General features: G+C 43.4%; 1 protein-coding gene across 1 annotated transcript in view; it reads left to right on the top strand.

Moving 5' to 3' along the window:
- Positions 1-1,811: 1,811 nt before the first annotated feature.
- The window catches only part of LOC109684890 (NACHT, LRR and PYD domains-containing protein 1), a 45,444-nt gene continuing 24,041 nt past the window's right edge, over positions 1,812-23,214 (top strand). The window contains exons 1-6 of the mRNA XM_020161487.2: positions 1,812-2,002; positions 2,509-2,812; positions 3,694-3,864; positions 5,783-7,391; positions 10,603-10,773; positions 22,267-22,437. Of these exons, the coding sequence (XP_020017076.2) occupies positions 1,976-2,002; positions 2,509-2,812; positions 3,694-3,864; positions 5,783-7,391; positions 10,603-10,773; positions 22,267-22,437 (2,453 nt within the window). The 5' untranslated portion in view covers positions 1,812-1,975. The remainder of the gene's footprint in view (positions 2,003-2,508; positions 2,813-3,693; positions 3,865-5,782; positions 7,392-10,602; positions 10,774-22,266; positions 22,438-23,214) is intronic.

Raw genomic sequence — 23,214 nt, 5'->3', positions numbered from 1 at the left:
GCCTGAGAAAAATGAAAGTAAGACCCTATCTCAAAAATACCCAATACACACACCAAAAAAGGACTGGCAGAATGACTCATGGTAGAATGTCTGCCTAGCAAGTGTAAGGCCCTCAGTTCAAACCCCAGTACCGCAAAATAAAAAAAATTCTCAACATCTGTAGTCGTCAGGAAATGCAAATCAAACCTACACTGACTTTCCACCTCGCCCCAATCAGAATGGCTAGACTTAAGAAAACAAAAAACAACAAATGCTGGCAAGGATGCAGGGAAGCAGGAACACTATGCATGGCTGGTGGAAATGCAGGTTAAAGCATCTTCTATGGACCTCTGTATGGAGGTTTCTCAAAAAATGAAAAACACAACTTCTCTACAATCTTGCTATACCACTCCTGGGTAATATTTACAAAGGACTCAAAGTCAGCTTACAAAAGAGATAGCTGCACACCCATCTTTACAGCAGCACCATTTACAATAACCAAGTAATGGAAGCATACTAAACACCCATAAATGAACTAATGGATAAAGAAAGGGTACATATACACAGTGGAGCTTTATTCACCCATAATGAAGAATGAAATCATATCATTTACATGAAAATGGATAGAATTGGAATCATCAGGTCAACCAAAATAAGCCAGACTAAGAAAGAGAAGTATAACATAGTTACTCTCTTAAGTGAAATCTAGAGAGAGAGAGGGGAAAAAATGATGACATGAAAGTACAAGGAAGATTATTAGGGGAGAGGAAGGGACCAAGGGAAAGAGAGAGGGAGTTAAGAGAGGGTAATGGGAAGATGAACATTATACGTATATATGAAATGTCACAAGGAAACCCATTACTTTGTACAATTAATATGCACTAGCAATACTAGATAAATAAATGTTGGTGTCAGTAGGACTTGGTAGTTTGGATGTGAGGTTTCTGAGAATGACAACAGGCAAAGACCCAATGTTTGGGCCTCAACAGTCATACACTGAAGTGAAGATCCTGTGGGCAGGGCAGTCAGGAGAGGATGGAAGGAAGTAGCACGATCAAGAGCTCAGATCCTGGGTATTCAAGAGCTTTTGCTGTACTGGAACCTTTGCAAACTTACCATATCCCATTGACTAGATGAGCAAACAAAGGCCCAGAGAAAGGAACCCACCACACAAGAAATCAGAGGCTAAGAAGCCATAGGTGGCAGCTCCTCAGGCCTGAGCTCCAGAAGCCCAAAGCAAACCAAGGCACTGTCAGAAACTCCTGGAGTAATTTCACAATGGCAGATGAGTTGGGCAACTTCCTTCTTCAACCTCCAGTCCCTGGGTGCTGCTTAATTTGACAAAACAGGAAGAACATCTGTGCTGGGCTCCCTGCTGCCTGATGAGGTAGAGGCTGTTCTGCTTTTGGTGCACTAGTTGACCAGCCCCCCGGGCCTAGGACACACATACCAGTGGATGTTGTAGCCTGGCTGGATGAGCAATGGGGCTCAGGAAGTTCCCAAAACAATGGGAAGCTGGAAAGATGATCCTTGGTCTGGCTGTAATGTTTTCTACTAAGGAACTTCCCTGGCAGACACAGCCCAATTCCCCAACCCCCCCCCCAATCCTGAGAACCAGGGCTGGGCCCCACACCCTGCCTGGAGAGTCAGAACTCTGGTTCTGCAGGCTCTTGGTGCTGGGTGTTGTGTGACGGGGAGCTGTGTGCACCTTTGTGCTGTATATGTCTGCACTTGCTGCAGCACGGGCTTGTCCTGGGTCCTCTCCTCCCCTGGCCACGCCCCTCTTGGGGTTCTGTTGGGTGACTTGTACTTCCTGTTTCCCCAGGTCTGGGTTGTTCTCCTTGTTTAGTGCTCCAGTGTCAGGAGAGCTCTGACAAGAACTGCAAATGGGCAGCTCTGAGCCCACTCCTGGGCTCTAAGCCCACCTTCTGCATTGCATCTCCCCTACCTCAGCACTGTGGCTAAAGGTTGATGCCAGGATTCCTACTTCCCAGAGATGGAAGAACCTGAGGAACACAGAACAGTGAGTGCCACTTACACTGGCCCCTCAACTTCCCATCCTCTGGTTCTCCCGCCCCCATCCTCCCATTCATCTATCTTCCCATCCATCCATCTTTCCATCCCTTTGTCTTCCCATCCTTCTTACTCCCCTTCCCTTACCCTCCTATCCCTCCATCCTCATCGTCCTGTCCATCAAGATTCCAATTCATCTCTGATTCATCCTGGGTCCTACCCAGAACCCCCCCATAACCTGACCTCTTGCAGTGTATCCCAGTCTCCTCAGAGCTCCTTCCTACCATTTTCCTCATAATTCCCCTTCACTTCCCTCTTCCTAACACCACCTTGGCAGATGCTTTGGGGGGTTACAAAACTGGATTCTGAGCACAAAATAGGAGTTGTGCACCAGGCAGAAAACTATTCCAGTGAGAGTCTTATACTGGGAGATGGTAGGGGTCAAGGCACAGGGAGATCACTTCCCTCTGCCTGCCTCATGCCTTTCACCACCCACCTCCCATAAACATCCTTAAGACTCCCTTGCATGGGTCAGAGATGGCTGGAGGAGCTCAGCATCAGCTAGCCTACCACTTGGATCTACTGAAAAAGGAGGAGTTGACAGAGTTCCAGCTTCGGCTGCCCAACAATGCACTCTCTAAGAGCTCTTCCAGTGCCATGCCAGCTCAGCCAGAGAAGTCGAATGGCATGGAGGTGGCCTCGTGCCTGGTGGCTCAGTATGGGTATCAGCAGGCCTGGGACGTGGCGCTCCAAACATTGGAGAAGATGGGCCTGAGGATGCCGCGTGCCCAGGTCCAGACAGAGGAAGCCTTGATGTCAAGTGAGTAGATACAGGTACCCAACCTGCCCCACTGGGACCCCACTACTGCCACCAAATCATTCACCAGGCACTCCTGGTGGTGACTTAGACTGCCTTGACAAAGAAGACCCAGATCCCAGCTTAAACTGGAGCTGGGAGGTGCCTAGGAGCCCTTTCTTGAATCCCAGAACCCATGCCCTACACAGGTACACTGCAATGTGTTCCCCACACTATCTGGGAAGGAGGCTCAGGGGCTGCAGAGTGGAGAGACTGGCATTCAGAAGGACTCTGAGAAGGGAGGGCATGGGTTCCAGTCCAGCTTCCAAGAAGAGCACTTGTCCAGGACTGAAGTTATCAGCACAGACTTAGGAGGTAGGAAGAGGCAGGCCCTATTCTAGTACTACTACTCTGGGAAAGTTACCGTCCCTTCTGCCTCTGTTTCTCCATTTGTAAAATAGGAGAGTAAGAGCCTGCTTGCTTAGAATTATGGGGAGGAAAAGAAATAATCAATGCTAAACATATAACAGAGTCTAATATACAGTAAATGCTCAATAAATAGGAGCTCTGGCTAGTACTGTTGCTGGTATTATTGCCATTTGTAATCCTGGGAAGTAGACACTGATATCCTCAGGTGGCTCACAGACAAATAGTAACTCTCATAGAGAAATAGGGACAGGGACATGAATTTCCTGGACCGTTTCCCAGCAGCCTCTGTAGAACATCTCTCTCTAGATGACACCGTGGTAGGGTATGAAGAAGCAGTGGGTTCATGAGTTTCCTCAGACCTCTCTCAGCTGGCACAGAAGACCTGCATAATATGAAGAAACCCAATGCCAGTTCTCTGGCTCCTGCCCCTGCCTCTGCCTCTCTACAAGCCCCAACCTCTTTGCCTCCTGCCATAGGTCTCTCTCCACTCATTGCTTCCCCAAGCATACCCAGCACAGTGTCACCCAGCTGGCCCACCTCCACAGCAGTGCTGAACTCTGGGAGCCTTGAGTCCCTGGGACACCAACAGGACTCAGACAGAATTTTGACAAGGCTGCCTGGTGTGTCTGGAAACAGCTGGAAGAAAGGTGAGGCTTTTTGAGTTGGGCTGGGAGCCCTGGATGGGAATTTGAGTCAGCTAGTAGGTACTCTCCGGGGAGTATATCCTTGCATGGGGACCTGAGGGGCAGGGCGGCAGAGGAAGGATGAAGGAGCCAGCATGGGGTTGGTAAGAGTAATGGGACTAGAAATGATCTTGCACCTTTCAGGTCTGAGGCTGCGCCCCTCCCCCACTTGACAGATGGGGAAACTGAGACCCATGGGGGGTTAGGCAATAAGTCATATTCAATTGGAGCTCAGCTCATTATCTTGGGATCACTGAAGATCTCTGGGGTGAGGGTGGTCCAGAAGTCCCAAGGAGGACTCTGTTCTCCAGATGGACCCCAAGAAGAGAATTGGCACATCCCTCAGCCTAGCCAGTTCCTTATCCTGACTTCTCTTATTTTAGTCTCACCACTCAGACTGTAAACCTCAGACACACCCTTTCGTCTTCTTCCCACTAAAGCATTGAGGTGGCCACTAGTTACGAGTGCAGAAACTCACAGAATTTAGAGGCAGTGCCAGGACTAGAATTTAGAAAAATCCATACATGGGGCAGTGATTTCCTCCTCCATCTAGCCACTTCTTTGTGAAAGTTCCACCTTCCCTTCCTTTCTTTTGTTCTTCCTTCAGTTGCAACTCTTATATCAGCACCCCCGAGCAGTGGCATAGTGACTACAGACTCAAATTTCACTGCCCTCAGATTTACACTGACCTCACCCACTTTCTGTGTGACATGGAACAATCTGAGCTTTCATTCTACTGCTTTCACTCCACATGTCTCTCCTACTCTACAGTATAGAATTTGCACCTTTTCAAGCTCCACAAAAAGAAAATTCACTTGCACAAAGGTCTGAGTGAAAACTCTACCAAAGACATTGTAGGAAGTGTTAAGGTGCTCACATCTTCCTTATATTCCTGCCAGCATTCCTCTCTCTTTTGCCCTTACTCTGGCAGTACCCAACCTCACCAGCTCTTCTCTGTAACACAGAGCAATTCTGCTTTTCCCTAATTTGCATGGCCTAAGTTTCAGTGCCTAACAAAACTGCCTGGCAATAAAGACACCCATCCTCCCTAGAATGTTACACAGTAGCTCTTTATTGTCACTTAAAATGAGGAACTCTACCCAAACCTTGTTTATCAAAAATCTTTCTATTTAATGAACAATCTCACCACCAAGAAGTTTCAGACTAGCTACTAAAAAAGAAAAATTATATATCTAAACGTACATGGCTTAAAAAATAAGATTGTTAATACCCACCTCACAGAATTCTTGTGAGAGTTTGTTTTGGTTTGGATGTGAAGTGTTCCCTAATGGCTCATGCATTGAGGGCTTAGTCCCCAGCTGGTGGATGCAAGCACTGAGAGGTGACTGCATCATGATGGTTCTGACCTAACCAATCCACAGAAAGAGACACATTTTGATGGAGGTGGTGGGAATGAGGAGTTAGGGCCAAGCCAGAGGATGCAGGTCACTGGGGATGTGCCCTGCAGAGGTATCCTTTCCCCTGATACCAGGATCTGCTTCCTGGCTGCCATGAGGTGAGCATCTTCCTCTGCCACAGGCTCCCCCTAAGATGATTTTCTGCCTCACGTCAGATCCAAAGCTACAGAGTCAGCAAACCTTAGATGGAAATCATGAGTCAAAATAAAGTTTTCATTCTTTTAAGTTGTATCTCTCAGATATTGATACAGAGACAGAAATTGGCTAATGTAGAGTTCAAAATGTGTGTCTGAAATAAAATGGATAGTCACTAGCTAGTTATTTCTTTCCTGTCATTTCCACCACTGTCTACAGTCAAAGCAGCATATTGCTTGCATTGGTGCCCAAATTGCTTTAGTTATTAAATGAATGAAGGAACAACGCTATATTATTCCTTTAAGTTCCATCTTCCCTCCCTTTCTTAGGAGGCAGAAAAAGATCCAAGAATCAGAAGACACAGAAGACCTGCCCCACACATTCCTGGAAAAATGAGTATTTGCAACAAAAATTCACACAGTTGCTACTCCTACAAAAACCTCTTCCCAGAGGCCTGGAGCCCCAGATCTGGGAAAGCTGCCATCAGGATGAAGTGCAGGAACGTGGACATCTGATTGAGATCCAAGACATGTTTGACCCCAGCCCTGGTACCCAGGAAGAACCTCAGATAGTTGTACTGCATGGGACTGCTGGAATTGGGAAGTCAACACTGGCCAGGCAGGTGAGGGGAGCCTGGGAGGAAGGCCAGCTGTACAGGGACCGCTTCCAGCATGTCTTCTACTTCAGCTGCAGGGAGCTGGATCAGTGTGGGGTGTTGAGTCTGGCTGAGCTCATTGCAAAAGACTGGGCAGCCCCTGAAGCTCCCATTGGCCAGATCCTGTCTCAGTCCAAGCAGCTGCTCTTCATCCTGGATGATGTGGATGAGTTAAAATGCGTCTTGAAGGAGACGTCTGAGTTCTGTCTGCACTGGAGCCAGCCACAGCCAGTGCACACACTGTTGAGCAGTTTACTGTGGAAATCCTTGCTCCCTGAGGCTTCATTGATGATCATAGCTCGGACCACAGCACTGAAGAAGCTCATTCCTTTGAAGAAGCCACGTTGGGTGGAAGTCCTGGGCTTCTCTGAGTCCAGCAGGAAGGAATATTTCTACAAATATTTCCCAGAGGAAGGCCAAGCAAGTAGAGCCTTTAGCTTGGTTGAATCAAACCCAGCACTCCTGACCCTGGGTCTCGTGCCCTGGGTGTCCTGGCTGATCTGTGCTTGTCTGAAGCAGCAGATGGAGCGGGGACAAGAGCTCCTGCCTACCTTTCAGACCACCACGGCCCTCTGTCTGCACTACTTTGCACAAGCTCTCCCAGCTAAACTCCTGAAGACCCAGCTCAGGGTTATCTGCTCTCTGGCTGCTAAGGCCATCAGGAGAAAAAAGACCCTATTTAGAGAAGGTGGCCTCAGGAAGCACAGGTTAGACAGAGCCATTAAAACCATTTTCTTGAAGATGGGCATTCTTCAAAAGCACTGCGACTCTTCTAGTTACTGCTTTACTGACCCCTGTTTCCAGGAGTTCTTTGCTGCAATGTTCTGTGTATTGGGGGATAAGGAGGAAAAAAGTGAACATCCTAGCCTTTACAAAGGTGTGGAAAAGTTGCAAAAAGTGCTCAGAAAGAATGGTCTGCTGGGAACACTTACGAGACGCTTCTTATTTGGACTTTTAAGTGAGCAGGGGATGAGAGCCATGGATAACATCTTCACCTGCCAGCTGCTTCCAGAGAGGAAATCAGAGCTGCTACAGTGGGCACAAGCAGAAGCTTTGCTCCTGCTGCCATATTCTCTGGAGTGGTTCCACTGTCTGTATGAGATTCAGGATGAGGAGTTCGTGGCCCAGGCTATGGTGCATTTCCGAGGAACAAAGATATTTGTCCAGACAGACGTGGAGCTCCTGGTGGTCACTTTCTGCATTAAATTCTGCAGCCATGTGAAGAGGCTTCAACTGAATAAGGGTGAACAGCAGGGACAAGCTGCTACCCCTGGGGTAGTTCTGTGAGTATCCAAGCCCTCCCCTAAGTCCAGATCCTCTGTGGGTCCCACAGAGCCACATGATCTGAGCACTGGGGACACTCTCAGCCTGGCCCATGGCTACAGGATGGAGCTCACCAGTGACTTCTAACTACCCAAGCCAACCACCATTCCCTATCAATGATGCCACTCTTGCCCCAGGCTGTCACCCTGAAACACCTCTACTCTTTCATAAAGTAGCTCTTGTAATCACCCTGCATGCAGCATCACTGAGAACCTCCCTCCCAGGCTTCCTGCCTCTGTGGCATCACTCAGCATCAGTGTCTGTCTCCTCCTTAGATGATTCACTCCATAACTGTTCACTGAGCCCTGAGGTATGCCAGATCCCACCAATCCCAAATTGAAAAACATAGTCCCTACACTAAGGAGATCAAAACCCAGGAGAGAAGACAGACAGACACCCAGTAATTGTGTTCTTGTGTAAAACCTGAAATCATAAAGGGATAGCCAAGGTACCAGAGTGTGGACCAGAAAAGGAGAGATTTCAGTCTTCTATTTTCAAGTTCTTGAAGGTTTTATCTTGATAAAACTCATGTTACTTGTAGAAAAGTAAGCACAAAGAGGAAAATTAATATCAATCAGAATCCCATTACAAAGAATTGAGGTATATCCTTATAGTTATTTATTTTCCTAGGCACTTTCATATGGGGGAAATTGAGCTATATGTTACATTTTATCTTGTAGTAAATTTTATTGTCTTATTATATCCAGTCTACTTTTCATGTTACTCAGAAGTCTGATAAATATATGATACCCCCTGGGGAGAGTTCCATGGCTGATTTCACCATTTCCCTGATCTTGGACTTGTTAGGTTGTGTCCAGTTATTCATGGTGATAAACATGACTTGGCCTTGAAGGACCTGGATGCTGGTTGCAAGTAGCAGTGGCCTAATATGGGTCATTTAGAAGACTTCAGAGCAGGCACAAGTCTGAGGCCAGATGGGAGCAAGAGAAATCCTGGACACAAGGCCAGAGCAGGACAGTTTGGAATGGACAGTGGCCCATGGAGCCTGGAGAGAATCCCTGGGAAAGTCAGAGGCTTCTGCTGCTTGCAGGGCTGGGGGAACGACAATGTGCGAGGCCCTGAGTCAGCCAGGCAAGTTGGGGAACAGAAAGGAGGCTGCTGAACACAGACAGGAGAGTCCAGAAATAAATGACGGAGAATGGCCACAGGCTGTGGGGGAGGGACAGCCAGCCAGAGATGACAGCTGAAGCAACAAAGATGGCATAGGGATAGCTTTGGGGTTTGGCTCATAATTGAGCCTCATGCATTTCGACTAATTTTTATTTTTTCTTTCAGTTAGTATAAATGCTATACTTGAGCAGCCAAGAAGCCATCTTTGAATGGTTAATTAATTGGCTTCTTTCACATTTCTTTAGTTTTCTGAAATTTGAATAATACATTTTTTTCATTTTTTTGTTTCAGTCAGCATTGGTCACGCTTAACGTTTCTCCAGGGATTGAACTGAGAGCCTCACACTTCTCCCCAGGAATATCACATGGCCATTCAAAAGGGTGTTTATCAGACTTCTTAGTAATACAAGATAACCGTAATATGTTAAGAATGTGAAACTGACTATAGACAAAATGTACAGTATGATTCAATTTTCCCATAGAAAAGTGCATGGAAATAAAGAGGACATTGCTCTATCTCACTTAAGCCATGTCCCCTGTCATTTGGTGCTTAGTTTGTTTTTCAGGTGGAATCTCCATTACTTTCCTCTGCATCCCTAGTAGCTGGTATTACAGAAGTATACCACCATGGCCTACCTTTATATACAGCATTTATACTTCTGAAGTTTATACTTTTTTTGGAGTTACTGGGGTTTGAACTCAGGCCTTGCACTTGCTAGGCAAGTATTCTACCATTTGTGCTAAACTACTGAAACTTTTTGCTTTAGTTTTCAGATCATGTTTGAACAGTTTGTCCACACTGGCCATGGACTGTGAAACCCCTCCCATTCAGTTGGTACTACCATACCTGGGATCACCTGGGATCATGTGCCACCATGCTAGGCTTGTTTTTTGAAACAGGGTCTTGAAAGTTTTTGCCTTAGCTGCCTCTAACCCAGTTCTACCTCCTGAGTAACTGAGATTACAGGAGTACATGGATTACTATCACATTCAGCCCCGATGTTTTTACTTCTTTAAGCTTAAAAACAGCAGTAGGACTTTTGTGAGACTCTGAAATGTCTTGCCACCCTTGTGAAAGCTCTCTAGTAGCAGGTACTATTTCTACCTTGTTTTACTTCTGAGGAGACTAAGTGGGAGACAGAGTTGGGGGTCTCCCTTGCAGACAGCTGACTCCAGAGCCACATCTCTTCACAGTTTGGCAGACTTGGAGGGTGGAGAAATGATTTAAGATGAGAAGCACATTGAGACAGAGTGGGCCAATGAACTACTGTGAGTGCAAAGTAGTGGTATCTGGCAAGAATTAAATACAGGAGTCCACAGCTTGGTATACAGTTTGCATAGTTGAAACCTGGAGCAGATGAGACACTAAGGTAGTGTGGAAATGGAGACATTAAATAGGTGGAAGTCACATATGAGTCTACTCATACTCTCAGATGCAGCCTGTCATCCTCCCCCATTCAGACTGCAAACCTTCTCTCCTGGGCCACCCATTTTATCATCTCTTGCCCGAGGACCATCTCTATGGTCTTGCTATCCTGGTAGGGGAAAGGGGCCCATGTGAACCAGTATGGACAGCAGTATATAAGATCATATTCAAGACCCCATCATAAAATCATCCTCAAACCACCTCTCATGCCCCAGTTCCCAAATCCCATCTCCACCTTTCCTTTCTGGATCTCAAGAATTTAGTGCCAGATGAAGACAGTTATGTTTACATGGAAGTAAGGAAGCTTCCCCTGTGCGAGGCCCTATGCTGGGCACTGCAGATAAAAAAGATGACAGTTGTCGCCCCCTGCCCTGGAGGAACACCCAGACTGAGGCAGCAGCAGACACAGAATGGGCCCATCAGGATGCCGTGCTGAGGGCTGTAGAATAAGGAGCCACATAGAGGGGGTTGGGGACAGGCAGAGAGGCTGGTCAGTCCTGGCAATGGCATCTCCCATGGAGTTCTGACACTCAAGGGGACAGAGTCCCACTCTGTTGTGCACCTCAGACACTGCACACACAGGTCACATCTCTCCTGTTCCTCTCTCTCCCTCAGGTCCACATGGGCTCCAATCACCAGTGCCTCTTGGCAGGTTCTCTTCTCCACTCTCAGGGACAGCAGAAGGCTGAAGGAGCTGGACCTAAGTGGAAATCTGCTGAGTTGTTCTTCAGTGCGGAGTCTTTGTGAGACACTGAGACACCCAAGCTGCCATCTGGAGACCTTGCAGTGAGTCTGGCCTGTGTTCTCCCCTGGAGCGGGGTGAGCAGGAGAGTGAAGGTAGAAGCTGGGTCTAGGATGAGGCTTAGCCTCTGTAATCATTAAATATTCATTTATTTCATCTGTGACCAACACTGTGATGGATGCCAGGCTACTGTGGTCAACAGACAGGAGTTTTTCTCACAGAGGATAGGAGAGACTGACATTAGTCAAGGAGTTGTACCAACAAACATGCAACCGACCCAGACCAGGATCCAGTGAAGAAAACTTCTTGAGTAAGTGTCCTATAGATTGAAAGAATACAAAGGTTTGACTATGTGAAGCAGATGAGGAGAAAGTTCCAGGCTGAGGGAATGGTATCTGCCCATTTCCTGTCCCCTACCCTACTTACCCACCATTCTACTCTTTGTTTCTATGTCCTTTGCCTACTTAAAGATTTCACGCACAAGAAAGATCATGTAATATTCTTCTAAGTCTTTATTTCACTTCTGGATTGATCTGGAAATACATTGAACAAGCTAGAATCAAGAATCTGAGATTTTTCCTTTATGAGTTATAAAATTGAGCATATTTTGTAGACAAAGAAGTTGCTAAAGGAGAGGGTGAAGATCTCAGATAACCAGGAAGAACAAGGTCATGGGAGGGTCAAGAGGACATGGAATCACAGATACCCAAAGGCAGTGCCATACCTGCTCTGGGACAGAGGGACAGAGAAAGACTGTTGAAGACACAGCAGCTGAGGGCAAAAGGTTGAGCAACATAGGGAGTTTCAAGGCCCATATCAACAGCATCTTTTCATCACTAACCTTAGTCAGGTACCATCCCAAGTACATGGCACACATTTTCTTTGTTAATCGTTGCAACCAATGTACCAAATAAGCTTGAAAAATCCATGTTATAGGTGAATAAATAAAATAAGGAAACTGGCTCATAGACTGTAATTAGTAACCAACAGAGACAGGATCTGAACTCCAGTCTGTCTAGCTCAAGAATCCTTAACTAGTACCCTCCACCACCCCAGCGAGCTTCCCCCAGCCTCCTCAACAAAGTCCAAGGCCAGAAGTCCTCAGCAGGGTTGGAGAGGGATTGGGTATGGGGAAGGGGAATCCACGCAGCATATAGTGTAATAGTGAGATCTGGATGAACAAAGCCACAGAGGAAGTATCCATCTGCCTCAGTTGTGAGACGTGGCAGGTGGCAGACACAGAACCACATCTGGACCACCTGGACCTTGACTTTCTTAGGTTACAATCTAAAACTCAGGATTGGGAGCAAGAAAAAAAGCAGATATTGTCTGTAAAGATCTACCCAATACAGGGTACTCTAAATGCCAAGTTCTGGAACATGTCTTCAATATAACTAACCTTGGATTCTCATCTAACATAAAGAAGTCCAGAAACAAGCCCCCTAAAAGGGGGGAAGAAGGCAACTATTGTGAGAAAAAGGAGAGACAGGGACTTTATTTATTTTTATTTTTTTTATTAATCATATGCGCATATAACGCTTGGGTCATTTCTCCCCCCTGCCCCCACCCCCTCCCTTACCACCCACTCCACCCCCTCCCTCTCCCCCCCACCCCCTCAATACCCGGCAGAAACTATTTTGCCCTTATCTCTAATTTTGTTGAAGAGAAAGTATAAGCAATAATAGGAAGGAACAAGGGGTTTTGCTGGTTGAGATAAGGATAGCTATACAGGGAGTTGACTCACATTGATTTCCTGTGCATGTGTGTTAACTTCTAGGTTAATTCTTTTTGATCTAACCTTTTCTCTAGTTCCTGGTCCCCTTTTCCTATTGGCCTCAGTTTCTTTTAAGGTATCTGCTTTAGTTTCTCTGCATTGAGGGCAACAAATGCTAGCTAATTTTTTAGGTGTTTTACTTATCCTCATACCTCCCTTGTGTGCTCTCGCTTTTATCTTGTGATCAAAATCCAATCCCCTTGTTGTGTTTGCCCTTGATCTAATGTCCACATATGAGGGAGAACATACGATTTTTGGTCTTTTGGGCCAGGCTAACCTCACTCAGAATGTTGTTCTCCAATTCCATCCATTTACCAGTGAATGATAACATTTCGTTCTTCTTCATGGCTGCATAAAATTCCATTGTGTATAGATACCACATTTTCTTGATCCATTCGTCAGTAGTGGGGCATCTTGGCTGTTTCCATAACTTGGCTATTGTGAACAGTGCCGCAATGAACATGGGTGTGCGGGTGCCTCTGGAGTAACCTGGAGAGGGGGACTTTAGAATGGAGTGAGGTATTTGACAACCAAGAGAGGCATAACTAGGCCCCACTTTCAACCTCCTGCCTCTTTCTGAACGCCCTCTCCTCACAATCTCATCCTGTGCCCCCTCCTTCCGCTGCCTTCCAGGTCTCCATCTGCAACTCCAGACCCAGCCTCTGGGTCCCAGAGGCCCCTAAATTCAGCATATTCTAACCTAGATTTTCTTCCCTATCTAAATAAAACCTGCTCCTCCAGTCAGGACCAACTGTGTCATTATCAGAACTCAGTACAAAATGAAATTGCAGTGCCCTTGCTCAAAAATAAAAATCAAAGTGCATTTAGGTGCTACCATAGATTTTCCTTCCTTCCAACAAATATTCTCGTGACCGATTATGGCATCTTTATTTTTCTATTTAATGTCGCATTCCCTCAGCCACCTGGATATTAGCAAGATGCACACAGACCTTAATTCATGTATGAGGGCCCTGTCCACAACTTGGAATCTACATATGGTCCTCAAAATGTCAGATTTTTCCTTCCCAACAGCCACCAGGCCTGTGCACTGTGCCCTGGAGAAGATGGGAAGTCAAGCCAGATAGTTTCCATCTCCCATGGGTCTACCAATTCACAGATGGAGTCCCTGTGTACCCTAGTATTGTCCTATCCAAGTCAGAACTGGTGAGAGATTTGCCCTCACCAAACCACCAAATGTGCCTTGCTGAGTATCTCACCTGACACTTTCCACTGGGGAAAACGGGCAACAGTGATCACTGTGCTAAAGAGAAAGCTGGGTGAGACCCTGTGACACTAGGATGCAGAGAAATAGATGGCTAATATATATGTTATATATAATGTACTAATATATGATATAATATATAATATAATATATAACACACTAATATAATATATAGTGCATTTCAATATATAATACCTAACGTACTAATAGAGTGCATATATCTATATATAGTACATATATGTACTAATATAGAACATATAACATATATATATAAAATGTACTTCAATCATATTCACTCCCTATCACACTCCCCTTTTCCCCTTCCTCGTCTCTTGTTTCTCTCCTAAACAGGCCCACTCTTACAATCATATTATATTGTTATTATCTTTTTGGTGGTACTGGGGTTTCAACTGAGGACCTCATGTTTGTTAGGCAGGTGATCTACCACAAGAGCCACCCCACCAGTCCTGTTTTTTGTGTTGGGTTTTGTTGAGTTAAGATCTTGCTAACTATTTGCCCTGTCTGGCTTCCAATCACGATCCTCCTGAACTCTGCCTCCTGAATAGCTAGAATCCACATATGAGTGCAAACATGCAATATTTGTCTTTCTGAGCCTGACTTAACTTGATTATTGTGATAATCACCATTTCCATGCGTTTTCCTATAAATAACATAATTTCATTCTTCTTTATTAATGAATAATATATCATGGTGTTTATACACCACATTTTCCTTATCCATTCAGAGGAGTTGGACACCTAAGCTGATTTCACAACTTGGCTATTGTGAACAATGCTGCAATAAGCATGAATTTCAGGTACCTCTGTTGTGTGTTGGCTTACATTCCTTCAGACATATGCCCAAAGATGGGCATAGCAGGATCATATGATAGTTCTATTTTTAGTTTTTTGAGGAATGTTTATACTGGTTTTCATAGTGGCCATACTAATTTACATTCCTACCAACAATATATATAGGTTTCTGTTTCCTTGCATCCTCGCCACCATCTGTTGTTTGTTATCATGATGACACCCATTCTGATTGGGGTGAGATGGAATCCCAATGTCATTTTGACTTGCATTTCCTTTATGGCTTAGGATGTTGAACATTTCTTCATGTTTTTTTTTGCCATTTGAACTTCTTTTGAGAACTGTCTAATTCGTTTGTCCATTTATTAATTGGATTATTTGCTTTTTTTGTTCAAATTTTATATATCATTTAATATGTAAACTTAATCTCTATGGATTCTGAATATTAATCTTTTATCTAAAGAATAAGTAGCAAAGATTTTCTCCTATTCTGTGTTATCTCTTGATTATGAACCTTGTTTCATTTGCTATGTGGAAGCTTTGTAATTTGTTGGAATTCCATTTGTCAGTTCTCACTTTAATTTTCTTAGCAATTGGAGTCCTGCTCAGAAGTCATTTCTTATGCCCATGTCTTCAAGTATTTTCTCTATGTTTTTAGTCTAGAAGCTTCAAAGTTTTAGGTCTTACATTGAGATATGTGCTCCATGTTGAATTGATTTTTGTACAGTGTGAGAGCTCTAGTTCAATCTTTTAAATGTGAATATACATTTCCAACAATAGTTCCCAACACTATTTGTGGAAGAGACTGTCTTTTCTCCAAAACATGCTTTTTGCTACTTTGTCAAAAATCAAATGGCTGTATCTGTTTGGATTTATTTCTGAGTGTTCTATTCTACACCATTGATCTACCTGTTTTTGTGCCACAGCCATGAAGTTTTTGTTACCGTGGCTCTGTAGTATAATTTGTGATACCTCCTGCATCTCTTTTTTGCTCAAGATTACTTAAACTATTCGGAATCTCTTATGCTTCCATATAAGTTTAAGGATTGATTTTTCTATTTCTGTGGAGAATGACATTGGATGCTGGGAACGGTGGACCAAGTCTGTAATCCCAGCTACTCAGAAATAGAGATTAAAGGGATAACAATTTGAGGCCTGCCCAGACAAAAAGTTAGCAAGACCCCAATCTCAACCAAAAAAGCTGAATGTGGTGGCTCACACCTGTCATCTCAGCTATGTGGGAGGCATAAGTAGGAAGATCGCAGTCCAGGCCAGCTTGGAAAATAAAGCAAGATCCTATCTTTTAAAAAAAATCAAAACAAAGAAGGCTACAAATTTATTCATTTCTTCTAAATTTTCCAATTTATTGAAATATGTCTTCAAAGTTGTCTCTAAAGATCTTCTAAATTTCATTGGTATTTGTTGTGATAGATCCCCTTTCTCATCTCTAATTTTTTTAATTTGTCTTCTCCCTGTTTCTCTTGATTAATTTGGCCAAGAGTTTGCAAATCTCAGTTATCTTTTCAAAATACCAACTCTGTTTCATTGCTACCTTGTATTGTTCTTTTAGTCTCTATTTCAGCAATTTCTGCCCTGATCTGTACTATTTCTTTGCTTCTAATGTTTTTGGGTTTGTTTTATTGTTTTCTGAGCGATTGAGGTGTATCAGTAGGTTGTCTATTTGATATCTCTCTGGTTTTTTTAATGCAGGCACTTCTCATTGTCTTTACTATATCCCAATGGTTCTGGTATGCTGGGTTTTTGTTTTCATTTGATTCTTGAAGTTTTTGTTTTAATTTTCCACTCAATCATCCATGTGTTTGAATATTTTGTGTAGTTATTTTGTTATTAGTATCTAGTTTTATTGTGGTCAGATGAAATACAGGAGATTATTTCAATTTTCTTGTATTTGTTAAGACTTATTTTGTGTCCTGAAACATCTATTTTGCAGAAAGTTCCATGGGCTGCTGAGAAGATCATGTCTTTTAAAGTTGTTAGGTGGAGTATTCTATAGATGTACTTCAAGTCCATTTGATCTATACTGCGATTTAACTCTGCAGTTTCTTTGTTGATTTTTTGTCTGAATGACCAATCCCTCAGTGAGAGTGAGGTGTTAAAGTCAACAACTACTATTGTGTTGGGGTTTACCTGTGCTTCTATGTCCAGTAGTGTTTGTCTTATGAAATTAGGTCACTGACATTCAGTATATGTATATTTACAATTGTTATATCCTCTTGATAGATTATTCCCTTTATGAGTGTGAAGTGACCTTGTCTCATTTGACTAATTTTGGTGTGAAGATTGCCTTATTAGATACAAGTCTAGCTAACACAGTTTGTTTTCACATATTCATTCAGATATTCTATTTGTGTGGAGCATCTTTTTCCATCCTTTACTTAAATCTATATTTATTTTGCCTATGAGATGTGTTTCTTATAGGCAACAAATGGTTGGGTGTTGTTTTTCAATCCAATCCACAAGTTTGTGTCTTTTGATTGGAGAATTGAGACCATTAACATCAGTTATTACCAAAAGGTGTGCATTAATTTCTGCTATTTTGTTGTTTCTGAAGAGTTCAGTTCTTGCTTATTCCTCATTCACTCATCTACTCATGCAGTGAGACTTATTCTTTCCTGTATTTTCATGGTTGCTTTTATCTTCCCCTACTGTGTATAAGATTTCTCTAAGTATCTTTTACAGTGCTGGTTTAGTGATTACTAATTCCTTTAGTTTTTATTTATTATCAATGGTTTATATTTCTTGATCAATTGTGAAGAATAGCTTTGCTGGTCCAGAAATCTATGTTGGCAATTATTTTCTTTCAGGGATTAAAATAAATAGTTTAATACCCTCCTTGCTTTTAAAGTTTCTGTTGAGAAATCTGTTGTTATTCTGATGTGATTGTCTATACAGATGACTTGATGTTTCTCTCTTGCAGTTCTCAGTGTTTCCTAGTTCTGTGCACCTTATTTTTAACTCTCCTATGCCTTGGACTGGCTCTTTTCTGGTCTTGTCTGTTTGGTGTCCTAAAAGCCTCCAATACCTGGATGACCATCTTTTTCTACAGATTTTGGGAGTTTTCTGTGATTATTTTATTGAATTGTTTTATGTGCCTTTAGCTTGCACCTCTTCTTCTTCTCCTAGGCCCATAACTCATAGGTATGATTTTGTAGTAGTGTACCAGAGATCTTAGATATTCCACTCATGAGTTTTATTTTTTCTTTATCTGAATCTTCTAATACACCAACTTGTCTTCAGCCCTAATATGGTGTCTTCAACTTGATCCAGTCTCTTAATAAAGATTTCAGTTGAATTTTGTTTTAACTTTTTAGCTCAGTTTTTCTTTATTCTTTTTCAACAAATTAATTTCATGCAGATGTTATCACCAACCACTTTTGGAATGAAATGAAACACAGATAAACAATACAACAAATAAACCCACAGGATAATGGAGACAGTAAAATATTTTTTTCTTAAAGTCCATAATTAATATCAACTGAATTTTAAAATTTGACTTATTGAGCTTTTCATTTTCAGCGTTTCTACTTTTTTTTTCAGAATTTCTATGTTGTTATTGAATTCCCCTTTCATATACTGCCTCATCTTCCTTATTTCATTAAGTTGTTTGTTTGTATTCCCTTTGAATTCATTTAGGTATCTATTTGAATCCTATTGATTTTGTTGATCATTCTTATAATCATTATTTTGAATTCTTTGTCTGGGGTTTCATCTGCTTCACTATCACTAGTGGAGTTGTTGACTTTTGGAACAGTCATGTTGCCTTGATTTTTTTGTATTTCTTGTGTTTTGGTGCATGGATTTGCACATTTTAGGACATGTCAATGGTTAATAAACTATAGTTTTTCACTTGACTTATCCTGAATGCACAGACAGGACTCTAGTGCTAGTCCAGAGGTTCCCATGACTATACAAGGGGTATGTCTCAGTTGTCATTCTCCAATGCTTCACACTCTATCTGTATGCCAACATGATTCAACTTAAAATGTGCTGTGATTTCCCATCTTCCCTGCCAGCCAGTAGTGTCCCTGACCTCCACCCTCACCTTAGTGAGCCAGATACACCTGTCCTTCAGTTTCCCCTGACTTCTTGATGCTCCTACATTCATTCATCCAATAAATATTTATGAAGTGCACTTCTCTAGGCATATAGGTAGGGCTACTAACAAAAGTGGGCAAAACTCCTCCCTCATAGAGTTTACATTCTGAAAGGGTGTAAGGACAAAAAGCCAAATAAGTAAGTAAAATACATGTAGATGATATGGACTCTAGAAAACATAAAGCAGAAAAAGTAGTAGGGATTCTGAGCATGAGTATGCAATTTTAAGTGAGAGAACAAACCATGAACTATCAGGTGAGAATGTTCAAGGCAAAAGAAGTGTCAGGTGAAAAGATTCAAAGGATTTCAGCAAAAGAAAGAAGACAGGTGAGGATGGAGATAAAAGAGATAAGAAATGAGGACAGAGATGATAAAAATTCAGGTCAGCATGATCCTAGAGTTCAAGACAAGGACGTTGAATGATGCAGGAAAACATTGAAGGGTTTTGATCTAAAACTGACTTACTGTTATTTGTTCCTGTCCCCACAGTAGCCTGTGCATTTCCAGAGGCCTTATGGGGCAAATTGGTGTGGACCAAGTATATGCTCCATGGTTTCTTTGGGTGTTTGTTGAACCAAAAGGTGATAAAGTCAAGGTGATTGCTGTACGTCTCCCACATGTTGGCCAGCTATGACTGAGGGTTACAAAGCCCTTAGATTCAGGTTGAGCTCCTAGCCTGGAGCTCAATCTGAGACTCCAGCTAGGGCTGAACTTCTACATGCTAATAGAGGCTCAAAACAGGCACCTTTGCCAGGAGCTGACACAACCACACTACGTGTTATGGTGAGTGCAGTAACTGCTCCTCTTAGGTTAAAAATGCAGTGATGGGTAGGCAGGGGAATGGAGAGATAGTATATGATCATGTGGCAGCTAAGAAAGAGGAAGAGAGAAGGGGGATCCACTCTGTGGGGTGGAGAACTTGTAGAAACTCAGTGCAGTATGGAGGCTCAGGAGGAATCTCACCCAACTAGGGACTAAGGGGGTGGTCTCAGGACATCTCATGTAGCAAAGAAGCCAAATCCCAGTGCGGAAGCACTTCCCATGCCCCTTTCTGAGTCACTATTCCTAGGATCCATTGCCCACAGTGGATTCCATGAGGACCAGACCAGATTGTAGGCATAAAGAAAAGATCTCTGGCTCTTCATGAGAGTATATTACTAAGCAGTAATGGTGCAGAGTGAAGCAGGGGGTAGGGAGGGATTTGTGACCGTTTTCACAGTCTACAACAGGAGAGGATGTAACAATATGAATCTTGCATAATCATTGTAAGGATTCATGGGTGATGTGCTCAGAGCACTGTTTCCTTTTACCTGTTACTTTCTGGTCCTCACAAGTCATGTCTTCTATTATAGTTCCTCCAGTTGCATAGCATGAGGCCCAGTCATAGACAACTGAACTCATCAGTATCCACTTAATTCAGTCTGTGGAACAAAGTCCTATCTCCTACCATATAGAACAAAAGTGATTGTTCACCTTTCACTAGCCTCTTTGCACTTTCCTCATCTAGTATATGAAGTTACACACACACACATACACACACACGTGCATACTTGCATGTATGCTCATAGAACAGCCATTGAGGTGAGTCTCCTTTTGCTGTCTGCCTAAGCCCTGAGAGTTGCTATTTAGGTCTCTGGTCTTCCTTGCATTTCCCTCCCTTCTTCCCAAGGCCACACCTTCTTCACAGAGCAATTGCCTGCTTTTCCCCATAATCTTCCTAAGCAAGAGATGGGTGGATGGGAGAGAAGGAAGGGAACCAATTGGGATCTCCTAATATCAAAGGTCAGTAATCTCAGAATGGCTAGGAACTCCATCCCACCTGTAATATTTAATTCTCACTACATTTATGGGTGACAAAATTGAGTCAAAGAAGGACTAATATATTTTCCAAGATCAAATAGACAGGAAGCAGCAGCACTAGGATTTGAAGCCAGGTCTGACCTCAAAGCCTGGTTTTCTACCTGCCCAGCACTCTCATACTGCCATCTTAGTCGACAGTTGAGGTCCCAAAAGCTCTTCTAGGAGTTCAGCACATCCAGCTGTGGAAGACCAAGGTGGCCAAAGCTGGATCAAAACTTCAAAAGCTGGGGATCACCAGACAGCATTGCCCAGAGACAGCCTGTGTCTCACAGGAATGCACAGCCTTACTGAGGGGAGGGGGTTGTTACCAGTAGGAGGGGAGAGGATGTAAGTAAAGGGTGTAGGAGGGTAAAATGGTGGAAATATTATGTATTCATGTATGAAAATGGAAAAATTAGACCTGTTGAAATTGTTCTAAGAATGGGGGAGGGAAGATAAAGGAGAATGATGGATGAGGTGAATTTAATTAAGATATATTATAAGAACTTTTGTAAATGTCACCATGTATCCCCAGTATAACAATAATATGATAATAAAAAACTAGATCTTGGACATAGTCCCACATCAGTAAACACAAAGTTGCCTCGTTCTTTTTAACCATGGCATGGAATTTCACTACATGGATTCACCATTAGTGTTTTGATAATCCCATATTACAGCAGCTGGATTGTATCAGTTCTTATTTGCCAATGTAAATAAGAACTGAAATTAAAATTCTTTTCCATGAATGCTGATGTACAACTATAATTCATAGTCTAATTTCTGAGAATTGCTATGGGCATTGCTAATTTTGCCTTCTAAAGAGGTTTTACCTATCAAGATTACAGTGTTTACTAAATTAAATGGGCCACACAATAAGCCTTGTTCCCAAGCACCCCCAGGGTCAGTGCATGTCTGTAGCCATCACACTGCAGGATAGGGCAGGGAATACACTGCAAGGATGTGAGGCACTTTATCTGGAAAGCCAGAGTAAAACACCCATCCCCTGCATTCTCGCATTAGCTCTCACATGAGCTGTTCCAGTCCCTGTGACTCCTGACCCATAAAGACAGAGAACTCAGACTTCTCTGGACATCATGGATTTCACACCCTTCCTCGGGTCTAGCAGCAGAAGGCTAGAAGAGCCCTACCTCAACTCCACTGGGCTTACAGCTCAGCTGTGGGAGCCATGGAGTTATCCACCTAGATAAGACAAGGCAAGCTAAGAGTTTAGCACTGTCAGCACGGCATGCAGTGGGTTAGACACAGCTCTGGAAAGGGACAGAGCATATGCCAGACCCCAATTGTACTGGGGAGCCCAGGATAGATTCTTAGTTCCAATTTATCTTTTCACACTTCCTCTCAACTTTGGTCTTTATATTAGAGGTTCACCAATTTTTCTAATGGACTGGAAATGCACTTACTATTGACACCTATCTGGGCATCCAATGTTCACTACTGAGTACTTTGCAGGGCTAATGTTGTTAACAGATGGGAGTTTACAGATGGGAGATTGAGTAAATTACTCATACCAAGTTGATACAGTGGATGGACAGAATTCCTGTGAGTTCCCCAGGAGTGAGAAAAGGAGGCTGCTCTCATCCTGAGGAGATCCTTGAGTGCCAGAAGAAATTAAAACCTCCCAGGAAAGTCCTTATTTTCCTTCCTTAAACATCAACCCAGGACCCCTAAGCACCACAGCCATTGAAAAGGTCAGACCCCAGTTACCCAATGGAACAAGCCCTTGAGACAATGATCATGTGCAACTCTCCTGCAGGCTAGTGGGCTGTGGCCTCACACCAAGCTGCTGCCAGGACCTGGCCTCTGTGCTCAGTGTCAGCCCCAGACTGACTGAGCTTGACTTACAGCAGAACGACCTGGGCGACCATGGCGTGAGGCTGCTCTATGGAGGACTCAGGCATCCCACCTGCCACCTCAAGTTCCTGTGGTAAGGCCCTGTGGGTCCCTTCTGGGCAGGGGACAGGGGAGGAGTTGAAGAGGGGTGATGGGAGATGGAACAGGGGGAGGAAAATGGACAGTAAATGCATAGTCAGCCTGATTCTTTACCAGCTGTGCCACTTACTCTGACACGATGTGACTCAGAGAAGATAATGTCTTCTCTGAGACTCATATTCCTCATCTATGCAATGAGAATATCATATCCAGATCATAGATTGCAATGAAATAAAGTGTACAAATGTTAAAAACAAGGACGGTGCTGAGCAGAGTTGGGCATACTAGAGTGACAATTATCAGTGTGCCTGTATGTTCTAAAGGAGTCCCAGGTTCACTTTACTCCAGAACAGTTCTGCACTCATTCACTTTTCATTCATTCTTTCATGGCATGGTTCCCAGGTTCCAATCCTGCCTCCTGAAGTTTATACAAGGAGTAACGGACAGACTTTAATCCCCTGTGAGCACACAGTGTGGATTCATTAGCTGTGTTGAGTGCTATGAAGCACACAGGTAGAGTATTATGGGAATTTAACATTGGGAGAGGGTCAAGTTGGATTAATGGATCAGGGAGGACTACTATAAGACCTGAAAGAGAAATAGGACTTAGTCTGGCTAAGTCAGGGACAGACAAAGATAAAGACACAGTGTGGGGAAAGATCAGAAGAGCTCAAGCACTGGAGGCTAAATGGGCCCTAAGTGGCTGACATGCAGTGAGCTCCCAGTCTGAGGTTCATGCAAGCCAGGATTGCCACCACCCTGAAGCCTTGCA

The sequence above is a fragment of the Castor canadensis genome, chromosome 11 (assembly GCF_047511655.1).
Source record: "Castor canadensis chromosome 11, mCasCan1.hap1v2, whole genome shotgun sequence".
NCBI lineage: Eukaryota > Metazoa > Chordata > Mammalia > Rodentia > Castoridae > Castor > Castor canadensis.
The sequence above is the reverse complement of the archived record's forward strand: the minus strand, read 5'-3'. Positions and strand labels throughout refer to the sequence as shown.